The sequence below is a fragment of the Stylophora pistillata genome, chromosome 10 (assembly GCF_964205215.1).
Source record: "Stylophora pistillata chromosome 10, jaStyPist1.2, whole genome shotgun sequence".
In the NCBI taxonomy this organism is placed as follows: domain Eukaryota; kingdom Metazoa; phylum Cnidaria; class Anthozoa; order Scleractinia; family Pocilloporidae; genus Stylophora; species Stylophora pistillata.
Genome location: NC_142528.1, coordinates 16990217 through 17004000, shown reverse-complemented (window position 1 = coordinate 17004000; position 13784 = coordinate 16990217). Strand labels below are relative to the sequence as shown.

General features: G+C 38.2%; 3 protein-coding genes across 7 annotated transcripts in view; 2 read left to right on the top strand and 1 right to left on the bottom strand.

The window, feature by feature from the left end:
* LOC111329717 (uncharacterized) overlaps positions 1–3416 on the top strand; it is an 11005-nt gene extending 7589 nt beyond the window's left edge. For 3 of the 4 annotated variants that reach the window (XM_088736438.1, XM_088736440.1, XM_088736439.1), the window contains one exon: positions 1339–3416. In XM_088736438.1, the coding sequence (XP_088592564.1) occupies positions 1339–1620 (282 nt within the window). In that variant the 3' untranslated portion in view covers positions 1621–3416. The remainder of the gene's footprint in view (positions 1–1338) is intronic. The other variant, XR_015992585.1, reaches the window with a different exon arrangement.
* Positions 3417–4896: 1480 nt separating this feature from the next.
* Positions 4897–8229, bottom strand: LOC111329716 (uncharacterized). Its single transcript, XM_022934483.2, has 2 exons — positions 7968–8229; positions 4897–5467 (listed from the first exon to the last, which is right to left on the bottom strand). Exons 1-2 carry the CDS (start codon positions 8023–8025, stop codon positions 5127–5129), a joined length of 399 nt encoding a protein of 132 aa, XP_022790218.1. The 5' UTR covers positions 8026–8229; the 3' UTR covers positions 4897–5126.
* Positions 8230–9836: 1607 nt separating this feature from the next.
* Positions 9837–13270, top strand: LOC111329709 (adenosine receptor A3-like). 2 transcript variants are annotated; one of them, XM_022934475.2, is made up of 2 exons: positions 9837–9974; positions 12138–13270. In XM_022934475.2, exon 2 carries the CDS (start codon positions 12172–12174, stop codon positions 13135–13137), a length of 966 nt encoding a protein of 321 aa, XP_022790210.1. In that variant the 5' UTR covers positions 9837–9974; positions 12138–12171; the 3' UTR covers positions 13138–13270. The 2 variants fall into 2 exon arrangements, with proteins under 2 accessions (XP_022790210.1, XP_022790211.1); XM_022934476.2 differs by lacking the exon at positions 9837–9974 and adding an exon at positions 11941–12031.
* The last annotated feature ends 514 nt before the right edge of the window (positions 13271–13784 follow it).

The following is a 13784-nucleotide window of genomic DNA, read 5'->3' as shown; positions in this document are numbered from 1 at the left end:
GAGGCAGCTGCTTATTCCAGGTTGGGTGAAGAAATACGGTACATTATATCGGGTGTAAAAGGATTACTTTTCGATCACGGTGAAAAGTGAAAAATTAAACCCCGCCATCAAGAAATTCAACTTTGTTGTTTTTGCTGTGCTTCAATTTTACCCCTGGTTCATATTTTCTTTTCCTTTGTTGTTATGATACTTTCACTAATAAACAGAGAATGAAAACGTTTTTATCTTAACAATGTGCAACAAACAGAAACAAGGATTCAAACGATTAAAGGGTAAAACGAATTCAAACTCACTGTCGTCCATTTTGCACGCCCAAACCCGATGCAGATCTGTACATGCGCGTGGATTTACTGCTGGACAAAAAAGCTGTGGAAAATCAGGACTGAACCTCTGGGTCGCAGGCCGTTGCGGGTCGCTGGGCCTGCTTTTAGTAAAACCCCTAAATTTACCGTTAAATTTGACCTAAAACACTGTGGAAAGGATCGGACAGGAGATAATTTGACAGATTAGATCAGTTTTGGTCACAATTTGACTTTATATTTCGACGGATTCGATTTAAGGGGGTCTCAGTTTTCGTAATCTCGAAAACTGAGACGGGTCTTAGGTCTTGGTTTTCGAGGGTCTTAGTTTTCGTAACACCCGGCCAGATAGCTCAGGAATGGCTTATTTCCCAAGGTCTGACAGTCCAGAAGAAAGAAATTAAAAGGACTTGGTGGTGAAACTTCCATCCCCACACCAGAAACAAATAATGATTTAAAAGAGAAACTGAAACTTCAAATTCAGGAAAGAGAATTAACGGTTGGCGAGCTTATAGTTCCTTTCGCTAGAGAGGTAACACAAATTGAACCAAATATTGAAATAATTGATCCCAGAGCTGTTATCTTTTTTTTCAGCACTATCAACATATAGGGTCTGGAAGAAATCAATTTCTTTTTTACATCTGCTTGACTGGCTAAACAAACAAAAAACAAAAACCATGATGGGAAACTAGTGTCTGTACAAGCTGCAACATAACAGTTTTGACCACAGCCCTTGATCTCTGATGCTAAACAAAAGGATCACAACCCAGGAATTGAGAATGTGTAATATTTAATTACAGTAAATGGTCAGTGAAAACAGGGATTACCTTCTGAGTCCATGTTCCATGCCTACTTGAAAAGTCTTTTAACAGTTTTCTAAAGATAAAATGATTCTTTTACTTACTCCCTTTATAACATTGTGTAAATATAAACAGTGATAAATCCAATGGAGTAAATGCAACAATTTTGCTACACCGATAAAATGATGCTATTTTATTATTAAACTTTTCCATTAATAAAAATGCTTTGTTGTTCCTAGTATGAAAAAATGATCATCAGTGCTGAAGGCAACATTCAGACCATCAAATTCACTGTGCAAGGACAGGAGCAACCTCTAGAGGAAGTTAGAAGGAAAACACTAAAGATGCATGAGAAGTACATGAAAGACAAACAAAATCAGCACTACTCAGAAATGCCCAGGGAAGAGGTCATCAAGCAGCTCAAGCAATTAAATGAATATAACCAGGGTGATAGACTCACCAAAATGAGGAAGCAACCGGCAAGAATTGTCAACCACACAACACCTTCAGTTATGGCATGACCACTCCACAATTGCAAACACTAGCCACATCATTTTCACAGTTAACTGCTTTTATGATCCTGCCATCTACATGACTGATGAAGAATACAAGAAAGCGTCAGGATAAGTTGCCAATGTCTAGAAAGAAGTTGAGAAACCTCATGTCTATGTTGTAGCAAGATCAGTAGAAGCTGTGATGTAGAGCAAATGGCCTATTTAGAGACATGTCTTTGCTGTCTACAACACCTTCAAAGAAATCTGATGACCACAGATGGGATTGAAATAAAAGATATCATAAGATTCTTTCATGGTGATTCTCCATATCGGCAGTTTGAAAGTGGGCAGGAGAAGAGAGGGCACTATTACTGCTCTGGTTGTGGAGTTAGTGCAGATAGAGTGAATGAGCTAGACTACGGCTTCAGGTGCCAAACCATCTCACTGCATGATAGACAGGAGATTGTAATGAAAGGGCCAATAGGAAAGAGGAACTCTCTCCATCTGAAACCAAAGGCATTTAGCAGTCTGCAGAAATTAGAACTCGAATTGGAACTAGGAGAAAGAGGAATTTATGAGGGGAAGACTAAGAAGGAATTACAACTTCTCTTGGATGAGAGTCTCCATGGTGTGCGCAGAGTGCCAGCACTTCTTTATAACAACCCCAATGCCATCCTTGAACCTTGCAGTTATGAGGTACTTCTGTTCTATGTAAACCCATTCATGACATTTCACATCACATTGAAAAGTTATTGACAGAGCTACCAGTGCATATAGAGGATGAGTCATGTATAAAAAAATTAGAAGAAGCAGTTGGATTAACTAAAGGAAAGAAAGAAACAAAGCGGGCCGTGGATTACCGATGTGTGGTGGTGTCAAGATGATAAGTTTGTTGAGTTTTTCGATACCTGCAGTGAACCTGACTTCTGGGAGGAGGGTCCCAAGCTGCACTACTTCGGGTCAACCAACTTCAAGAATGAAGAAGAATATTTGAGGAAGTGTTGGCATGAATATGTAGAAACAGAAGTAATCATTCCAGCCCACTTAATTTGCACTGAAGATCGAGATGGCAATGTAGAGCGAATGCACACCGATTATTTGAATGGCCCTCTGTTCACAGAATTTACATCTTTAAGATCACAGAATCAGTTAGAACCAATTGAAATGCCCCTGCAAGCTAATGACAGCTCATCAACATCTGAAAATGCAGATAAATGTGCAAGCTCAGTTCTCTATGATGCCAATGATTACCATCAAAAACCAAACTGTGACCAAGGAGAAGAAGTTTGCCTGAGACTTATCGGAGGAGAGCATCTTCTTCCGGTGTTATCGCTTCTGAATACGTCATTTCCTGTTGTTCCTTCCAACTGCTTTTGTGACATTCTTCATTATGTGGTCTGGAGGGTTTGGGTATTTTTCAAATCGTCGGTTAGAGTTGTATGTTCTGTTATCAGCACTTTAAAACGAACGACTTCTCTTGATTGAGATAGGGTTTGACTGACTAAGACTCCTGCTTTGGATAGATCTGAAGCAAGTTGTAAACTTCAACTTTCTAAAACAGTTTCAGGTTAATCCGCGATCAACCGCATCGGTTGATTAGTTGTATCGCAATTGGTTGTTAAATTTCGGGTTTGATCAGTCAGTCACCATCAAGGCTGAGGAGTGCATGCTTTAATTAATGCAAATTGGTCTCGGGTTTTCGCGTGCCTTTCAAATGCGTATGACATTTTCATGAAAAAGAAGTGTGAAAATTGAATGAAACCGGTGCCTAGAGTATACGCAGGTTTGCATCTAGTTCCTAAATGAAGGAAAAAGTTAATTATCATTTTCACATGGTTTCTTTGTTAAAGCAGGTCAACATAAGTCACAGCTCAGAGCCAAATCGACATCTGAAGACAATCAATCATTGTTTACGAACAGCTGAATACTGTCTAACAACGTCAGTCCTTTTCGATCTCTTAAAATAAGGAGCTTTTAGAGTGGTCAACCACAACTCGCTTGAAATGAACAATGGTTGGGGACGAAGCACGCGTTCGTTTACGCACGTCATAACAGACTTCCGTTACGTCATACATAGCCACTTAGTGATCACAAACAAGATCAAACAAACATAGAACAAACAATGATTTTGCTACAGTTAAGCCTTGGTCAAACGGCGCATGATAGTCGATGATAGCTGATTCCCTTTAAACTATCATCAACTATCACCAACTATCATTCGCATGGTCAAACGGCCAATAATGTTCGTGATAGTTCAGCGGCAGTCGCGCGCGAGCAAAGTCGCGTGAGCAGCTAGTTCCAGGCTCTTTCCGCATAAAATGTGAACACTAACATGGCTTGAGACAAACACACTTGTAAGTATGAATTTATCACGACGGCCGTTCAACGTTTAGTGAAACGCTGGTTTTTCGGCGGTGCCTCTTCGCCTGCGAGTTGACGCTTTCTACCAGATTCTTGGTTTTCAATATTTTCTCTCATTATTATTATTTTGGGAATAAAACGAATTTCTGAAGCTGAAGCTGAGCTTCGCGAGGAGCTTTTGGCAGCCATTTTAAACGAGCTCGCCGATTTTCGGGGAAAACAGCTGACCAAAAACTATCATGAACTATCATACGCATGGTCAAACGAGAACAACTATCATCGCCTATCCTGAAGAATTTGAACAAGCTCAAAATGAATGATAGTTGGTGATAGTCGATGATAGTTGGTGGTCAAACGGAAGCGCGCGCTTCAACTATCATCTACTATCATGCGCCGTTTGACCAGGGCTTTAAACTCTCTGGTGTCACACCTCGCTGATATCATGGTTAGATATATATGCACTTTTTAATTTAAGGATTATTCATTTTCTAGTATCCGGCATCTTGTTTTGCTTATATTGAGCTATTGTTGCCTATTTCGCCGCTTTGGCCGGCATGTTTATCGTTTTTACAGTTGTATGGATGCTGTTTATCACTGGAAGGTGAGATTTTGCTCAGAGGGTGGGAGAGGAGGAAGGGAGGGAGGGGAAGGAACTTCCATATCCAAAGAGACAAGAATGCTTCAATTTAGTCACTACCGAGGTCAGTCTAGTTGTAGCTTGTGTTTTATGGGCCTCGAATATATATCTTTTCGAGGGCGACTTATAAATGGTAGTTGCATGGAATATCAGATGATTTTTAATTGAAAGAAGGTCACTGAGACGATAGTAGTCATTTCAGCTATGTGCAGCCCTAAAAGATACCTCAACATTTAAAATTATCTTGTCATGACCTGAACAACCTAAGTTAGACTAACATTTTTTGTTTGCACCACTGAGCGAGATAATTGTCACCCCTGAGGCGGACCTACTCTTTATTCCTTTCAAAAGTTCAATGTTTACATTTGATATAAGATGGGTCCTGAAAGTTAGATACTGATAATATAAGAAATAAGACAACCGATTATTTCATAACGGAGAGATGCAGTAGTTCAGCGAAAAAATAGATGGAAATGTTGAAATTGTTCATATCTAAGATATAAAACACACCCGGAAAATGCACTGTTTACAAGGATCAAGCTGGTAAAAGTAACCCAATAAAAGCGAAGACCAGCAAATGGAAGACTTGGCTCGAAGAACGAGCGCTGTTGTTGCATAGATCATCTTCACAGCACTTGTATTCACAGATGGCGTCCTTAATATCTTTGCACGGAGCAGTGGCAATGTTACATTCCGCCATAGTGGTACATGTTCTGTAAAACGTCTCCACCTCACCTCGTTCGGTCTGGTTGCTTTTGTAGGAAAGCTTTGCCGTGACGCATCTGTTACTAGAGCTACCGCAGGTCACAGGAGTGTCAGGCGCACATTCTGTGATCTTGTAGATATTTTCACAGCGGTAACACTGCAATGAATGGGCTGTCAAGTAACATTATCAGTAATAATGATAATAACAATAATAATAACGATAATAATAGTAACAGGGCTCAGTGGAGTCCAACTCGAGTGATAACAAAATTAGACGAACGCGCAGCAGGAGTCCAATTTGTCAATCGGAAGGTATGATTACAGAACGAATTGAAGGAACCGAAGTCTTATTAACTACTTAATAACCGAAAATGAGCGGAGGTCGTTACGGGAAAATCCCTAACTTAGGCCTTGCCGTATTGACCGAGCGATAACAAGGTCATTACAGCTAGGCCGAAGTTTGAGATTTTCCCGTAACGACCGAACGGTCGAGGTTATTAAGTTGTTTGTTATATGACTTACAAAATAAAGAAACGAAAACTTTATTCAAGCAGAAGTCGTCAATTTACATCAGAAATGCTGCTGCCTTCAGATACCGCTCGATTGTTTACATCTGATGTTCCTGGAAACTGATTTAAATTTGGTTGTTTAATAGTGAGTGAATCTGTTGATGAGAGCCACTAAGCTGACTATGACAAGATTTAAAATTTCGGTAATTGTTGAGAACGCTATTTTTTTTCTTTCTTTCTTTCTTTTTTTTCTTTTTTTTTTTTTTTTGTGGAGTTCTGCTGAGGATTCATGACAGATCTACGGATGGTGTTTTCCACAAGCCCAAGTCATATAATGATACCACTTAATAAAAAAAAAAATACAATTTCCGAGAAAATAAGAATAGCCAAGTTCTAAAAGAAAGGAAAAATTTACATTTAAAGAATGACAAAGGAGGCGTTTAATGTCGCTATGAAATTGATTTCAATCAATTTTGAATGCGATTGATTGATTTAAACTACAACAGACTGTCCCATAACAACTCGGCAAGTGAATTATTGGAAAATGGGAGTTTTTTAAACCAATCACAATCGAGAAAATGTAATATGACAAATAATAGTAACAATGACAATGACAGTAACACTATGGAAGACATTTCCGGGAGAAATATCACGTGAGAACAGATAAAATATCTTACAAAACCCAGAGAGTCACCAGTAAAGGGTATGGCTCTAATTAGTGTTGAGCCAGTAAGTATTCCACAGATGCGATTAATAAAACAAAGGACAGAAAATACTTTATGATGAGGGGGCTTTTGACAAGTGTTTGTCTTTTTTCTCTTTGACCATTCCACGGTTCAACAATCTGAAATTTTGACCTAAGAGTTACGACGGTCAGCCTTGTTCTTTCTCTACGAATGATACTCCCGATTGATATGTAGTTTTAGTAGCCTATCTTTTCAGTAGCATGTATATAGTTATATTAGTGTATTTAATAATGTTATTAATTAGTCGATTAATTAATTCATTAATTAGTTAACCTTATATTTACTTATTATCTCTGAATTTTTATTGTAAACCTTTTTAGTATTATATTTCATTTATTTTCTACTCGATTCATTAGTTATCTACACTACGCAGGATAGATGTGAAAACTCTACAATGACTCGCGGTAGGAATGCCTGATTGAACCTTGGGTATGTGTATAGCAAGAGCCAAATTATACCGCCGAATAATCCATAGAAAGGTGACGTGACTGTGGAATTTATTCAGGCACATAAAGGACAAAAATCCTCAAAACTCGCAAAATTTTTGTTCTCCATGGTGATGCTTCTAGAATTTGTCAGATATCGTTTAATCCGATTATGGAGAGCTCGTGTCTACTCAGTTTATCGTCGAACCACGCTAAATGCATATATATCTAGAAAAAAAGATGGTGAGCATCCAGGTGGACAATATCTTATGAATGAAAATAAAAAATTATATCAGGTAGAGAATAAGTCTGATAAAACATTATTGTGTCAAAATATTGATCGTGTCAAGACGTGAATTTTAGATTTAACCAGCTGATTATTAAGTGTAACTCAAAACTTTTAAATTGAATTTATGCGAGCCATATGCGTTCGCGTCACATTATCTTGTTCCTTGGTTTTATGTTTGACAAGATATCGATGGATTTGCATAATTCTGCAGATGATAACAATTAGTAGAAATCGTGCGGTAATTATGATAATCGGTTAGTTCAAACATTTCAACTGATCAATACCGACAGTAAATCTTGCTTCTCTCTTTCTAGAACAATTCTCATCAAAACTAAGGAAGGTTTACCAAGATATGCTGAGAAAACAATTGACGGTTTAAGTCATTAACAACCTGTTACTTATTTTGTGTTCTAGTTTCAAATTTTATCAGTGCTAGAACCAAGTTAACTAATGCTGACTTTAGTATGTTTTCCTAATTCAGTCAGAGGTTAAGCTATTTAACTTCTATCCTTACCGTTTTGAAAATTTTTTATGATGTTTCTACTGAGTCCTTCATCAATAAACATTTGATTACGGCTAGACCATTGTATGTGAATCAAGGCACGAAACACTTAGCCGGCACCATTTGGGATAAAAATGAATTGTTCTATCTTAAGCCATCGGGGGATAACAAAGTTATGATGAAATTGTAATAGTACCTACCTGCAGGAAGCAGAGTTATGACAAAGAACGCAAGTAAAATCGAAGGTTTGGATGCCATGATGAAGTATTACGGATCAATGAGTTTCTCGTGCTCAACAGCACTTCTAATTATTGATGCCAAGCCATGAACAATATAATATTCACGTCAGTTTCCAAGTTTTGTTGTCGAGTCACGCAAACAGTAAGTTGTAATTTTCTGGAAATAGCTTGGAAAAGGAAAACAAGGAGTTGCTGCAAATTTCAATTTTCTGATCTTAAAAGGTGGGAAACGAAAACTGAAAAGTGTCACTACTGAGATTTTATCATCTTGTCACTGGGTTAAAAAAAAACTTCAGGCGTGCAAAGAAAGAATAATTTTCTCTACTGCGTATTTGTGGTTTGGTGTTTTGATCTCTGTAAGGTTGTTAAATAAAATGAGATAGCCGTATCAGTTTATTCTGGAAGCTCGTTGGCTACCATGACTGTCTGGTTGGTCCTTTAAGATTTTTTTTTGTTTACTTTAATGCAGTTGATGAGAACTTTATCAGATTCATTTTCGTCGCTATTTTCTAGGAGATTGAATTACTTTCAGCTTTTTACCACAATTCCTGTTCCTTTTATCTGTTATAGTTCCCTGTTGCTTTGAAAGTAAAGAAGGTTATTGAGTTATTTCTCTTTATTTCCCGGTATATAAACATACTTACTGTTCATGTAGATTACGTACGTTAGACATTTTGTGTGATTTCAATTTCCGTTGAATCGAATGCGCAGATGCGCAGATGTCCTTGCGCTTTAGTTCCTTTTGAGTCATAAAAAAACTCCTCTGCGGTTAATGTCGTGTTCACGACAATGGAAATCACCTTAAAATGGTAAAACAGCGAGTAGTTCTAGGACAACTTGCCACGCCTGCGCAGTCGATTACCACCGTATGACCCGGACGTAAAAGACGTTCGCGATGAAATTGCCCACAATTCCAGTCAAGCTTCAATTGGCTAGAGATTATCATCACATGCCAACATAAGCCTCGGGCCTGTATAAACTTCACATTTAGAGCTCTTTTTAACTGACTGTCGAAAGTGACCCGAGATTGCAGTGTTTTTTTTTTTTATTATTATTTTTCTTTCACTGCTTCGTTCTGTGATTGGTCCAGAAACCTTGCGCCACTCTCTTAACCAATCAGATGCAAAACCAAACCCAATTATGATCGACTTGGTAGCCCGCGTTTTCCCGCTAGCTCCTTAGGCAGTTTGTTTGTTTGTTTTTTACTTTGAGTTCTCACTGGCTCATAAAGGTAATTTCCTTTCGTCACGTTGGCCGTTGGTGGTTTTAAGACACTCAATTAGAAAATACTCTACTACCTTATATTTGTTTCATTTTTGTAAATGGTTTCTCATGATTACTGAATGTATTTAGTACTATCCCTTCTCATTAATAAATGATATGATAATCTCTCACTTATGAAAATAATTCGGGACTGATGGGTGAAACAAATTAAACTGCTTCGTCGAAAGTGTTAATGATTTTGTTTATTTAAAACTGAGTTTTTTTCAGTTCAAGTTGTCCCATGTTTTATGGTAGAGATTTTAAACAGTTTTTCAAGTCCACCTATAAATTTTTTAATGCTTCTTAAAATTTGTTTTTTTGTTTTATATAATTTGTTCGTTGTGGTCTTGTTTTGCCGCGAGAAGTGACAATCTGGCGCCATCTAAACCAAAACAACGAGGATTTTGCTTAAAAACGTCGAATCTTTGGAATTAAGTAAAGGCAATCACACAGGTGCGTTTAAAAATCCCACGACGAAGCAATTTACCCGGTCCTAAGTGACACAAAAAATCAGTTGAACTGTCACAACGGGGTGGATCGCTTTAACGCCATTTTAATGACTATCAACACCTGCTCTTGGTTGCCGTTCATTTGGATTTGATATCTCAACAAACTTGTTATTTTAGACTAAGTTTACCTCAGAGGAGATTATTGAAATCATAGAACATGGTGAAAAGCAAAGTCTAGCAGGCGAATTTACAACAGGTAAGTGCACATACATAGTTAAAACACTCTTAGGCGACTTTTAGAAGTAGCGTTGGGTTCCTAAAGGCATATCCTAGAAAAAAGTAAACAGCGAACGGTCTAGTTCGATCTTGTTAATTAATTTTTGGCGACAATGCACCAACTGCTACTTTTTCATCGGTATCCAAGTGGACTTGGAATAGTTTAAAACATAAACCTACCTACCAGCTTAATATTCGACAATTACGTGGTAACTGAGACAGTTGTTTTGATGCGTGAAATCGTTTTATTGCAAGCAGCATTCGTTCACTGTAAATAAAAGTTCTAGCTAGTTTTCTAACGACTGCTCTCGGTACTTGAGTTAACGGCAGTTTGATTACACGCGGGATTGTCGATTGCGAAGCTTTTTGCAAATTGCAAAAGGTTCTGTTCTGGTTTTTCTATTCAATTTTTTTTCTAGAAAATGACACTTAACATAAATCACCCAAAATTCTACTTTTGTGGATAATGATCGTTATCAGTACTAGAATCAGAATCCCTGTTTCCTAAAAAAGACTATTTATCTAATGTATAATCTTTTGCTAATGTGCTGTTATGTACAAGAGGATCGACAAGCTTATATTGGCTGTTTCTCCAATTTGCAATTGAAAACAGGAACTTAAAAGATTATCCTTGAATATTTTAACGAAAGGAGAGATGCAGGAGCTTTTTGGTTTCTCATTACCTTATGCAAAAAGGAAAATTAATCAAGAAACTGTTTCTACCCCCAAATTTCCTTCATCAGCGCTTCGGTGTTACCTGATTCTTATGACAGTAGCTTAATAAATGCACGTTAATGGGGTTTTGGCCAAATTGTTTTTTCTCAATGAATTACAAGCCATAACAAAGATTTAGTAATACATAGACAGGTAAAAATGAGCGATATAATATCCCGACTTTGTGTAGCTACCTCCCCTATGTAAATTAGTTGTAACTCTTGAACTAGCATTTGTTAATTTTATTTTCATTTGTACCCTTGATAATGGCGTCACGAAGTCGCCGAAACGTCGGGATATTATATCGCTCGTTTTTACCTGTCTATGAATTGCAAGCCCACACGAAAAACAAAACGCTTGAAATTATCAAGTGAATCTTTGTCGGTTTTCTGCGTGCGAGGTTTTCTGCGTGCGAGGTTTACTTCTTTACAAGTTGAATCGCTTTTCAAATTAACAAATGGTAAACACCACAGCGTACACTATCGAGTTATGGATGCACGCGGGAGGTTGCTAAGCACGAAAGAAGCGTAAGAGTCGCTCGAGGCGATAGCCGAGAGCGACTCTAGCTTCTTGAGTGCTTAGCAAACCTCCCAAGTGCATCCATAACTCAATAGTGTACGGTGTGGTGTTTACCATTTGTTTTATAACATAACATTGATACATTGTAGCTAAAGAGTTCCCTTTTATTTAACAAATCTTACGTGACCAGAAAAAACAAGCGCGCGCGGAAAAATAGTCTTTGCATTTGCTCACGTGAGCAGCGTACACCCATGGGCAAATGGGGAACGCTAAATTGACCAATCAGAGCGCGCGCTTTACTTTGGTTATGTTATAATTAACAAATGGTAAACACCACAGCGTACACTATTGAGTTATGGATGCACGGGGGAGGTTGCTAAGCACGAAAGAAGCGTAAGAGTCGCTCGAGGTGATAGCCGAGAGCGACTCTAGCTTCTTGAGCGCTTAGCAAACCTCCAAAATGCATCCATAACTCATGATCAATAGTGTACGCTGTGGTGTTTACCATTTGTTTTATAACATAACATTGATACATTGTAGCTAAAGGGTTCCCTTTTATTTAACGAATCTTACGCGACCAGAAAAAACAAGCGCGCGTGTAAAAATAGTCTTTGCATTTGCTCACGTCAGCAGCGTACGCCCATGGGCAAATGGGAGACGCTAAATTGACCAATCAGAGCGCGCTCTTTACTTTGGTTATGTTAGAATTCAAATTTAAACAAAAGAATATTAATCCAGCAGCCATTTATGAAAGTGGTCTATAGCGAAAACTTTGGCATGCTAACAATCATGAGTGCAATGTTTGTAAGTTTACTTGAATGGGTTTCATCTGTCTCCATCTTTTGGTTTTGCCGTAGCTCAGTCTAGTCTCAACGTTTAACCAATTTTCGTTATTTTTTTCTCGTGTCAGAGATCACTCTAGCCCAGACTTCTGTCTTGAGGTCATGGCGAATTTTAATTCCATCAACACCAGTGTGGAGGAAAGCTTCGACAACTCGTCCGCTCCAAAGTTATCCAACGTTCTATTGGTCTCGTTCATAGGAAACTGCGTGCTCAATGTCCTATTGTCATTTACGGCGACTTTTGGCAACATTGTGATAGCAATTTCTCTCCGGAAGATTTCTTCGCTTCACGCTCCGTCTAAAGCTTTGTACATTGGTCTAGCTCTGTCGGATCTCGGTGTTGGTGTCATTGGTCATCCTCTTTATTTGAGTTATCTTTTAACTGAGATGAAATCAAACGGTGAATTAAAACAAGACGGGGTAATCCACGCCACTCATAATATTTTGTCCGTTTTCCTTTGTGCAATTTCATTGCTAACCATGACAGCCATAAGTATGGACCGTTTATTAGCATTGCGCTTAAAATTCAGATACAGAGAAACTGTTACACTTCGACGAGTAACTATGGCTCTGATATTTTCATACATTTTAAGCGCAATCATGTCAACAGCGTATGTATGGAATTACCCTCTGTACCTGGGCGCAACTTACGGAGGGATTTTTATTTGCGCCTTAATATCCTTTGTGTGTTGTATTTTGGTGTATATATCCATTCGAAAGCAACAAACAAGGCAAGTCTTTCACTACGCTGCTTCCAAGCTGCCTTCATTTATTCTTAAAAGAAATGCAGATGATTCCTCGTTTAACATGTTGTCGTATCGGAAGTCGTTCATCAGCGCGCTCTATGTGTATGCCTCTCTCTGTGTATGTTATCTCCCTTACGCTTGTTTGAAAATCATCGGCCGATTCAGCGGATGGAACGATCATGTTTCTGCGGCGTTTTATTGGTGCGGGACTTTGGTTTTGTTCAACTCTTCGTTAAATCCTCTACTGTATTGTTGGAGAATTCAAGGCATTAGACAAGCTGCAAAAGAGACCGTTAGAGGACTGATATTTTGTTTCAAATGATTTTCAAGAGAAAAATCGCACTCGTCGAATTAATTTATCGCTCCACGCAATTAGCCAAAGTTTTATCTGGAAATTTTTTTCCACTCAGAATTTCGGAGGCATTTTCCCTCTGTGGCTGGTCTTGCACGATCGACTCCATTAAAAATTAAAGAGAGATCTCATGAGGCGACATATTGGTCACGTTTGTTTAAGCAGTATTCAGTTCAAGAATTAAAATCTTTAACCTTCCTTTACAAGATTTTAATTCAAGCTCACTGATCATGACAAGGTAACACAAGCAAACCTTAACACACCTTTCCGTTATATCAGCCTATTTTGCAATAAAGTGCGTATAACAGATGTTCAGTACATGATTATTTTCGCGTTCTACTTCAAAAAGCAAGCAGTCCTGTTGAGACCTGAGTGGTCACTGGCTTGGTATAATATCTAATCTCAAGATTGCCATCTAACCTTAATTCGACAAAGAAAGAAAAAACTTCATAAACAAAGAGCTTCGCACCAGGTATGGGCCGTTTTGTGATTCATTTTAGCCAAAATGAAGTGAAAACCTCTGTCGCCCAGGTGGTTAATAAGAATCGAGTTCACAAATATTTGTCTTGATGCATAAAATGCTACCTCGTGCGTCAAATTTCGATTAAAGTTTGCTA

Coding starts and splice junctions, on each gene's coding strand:
- LOC111329716 (XM_022934483.2), bottom strand. CDS start 8,025: ATGGCATCCAAACCTTCGATTTTACTTGCGTTCTTTGTCATAACTCTG. Junction 5,468..7,967: donor CATAACTCTGCTTCCTGCAG/GTAGGTACTATT, acceptor GTTACTTGACAG/CCCATTCATTGCAGTGTTAC.
- LOC111329709 (XM_022934475.2), top strand. CDS start 12,172: ATGGCGAATTTTAATTCCATCAACACCAGTGTGGAGGAAAGCTTCGAC.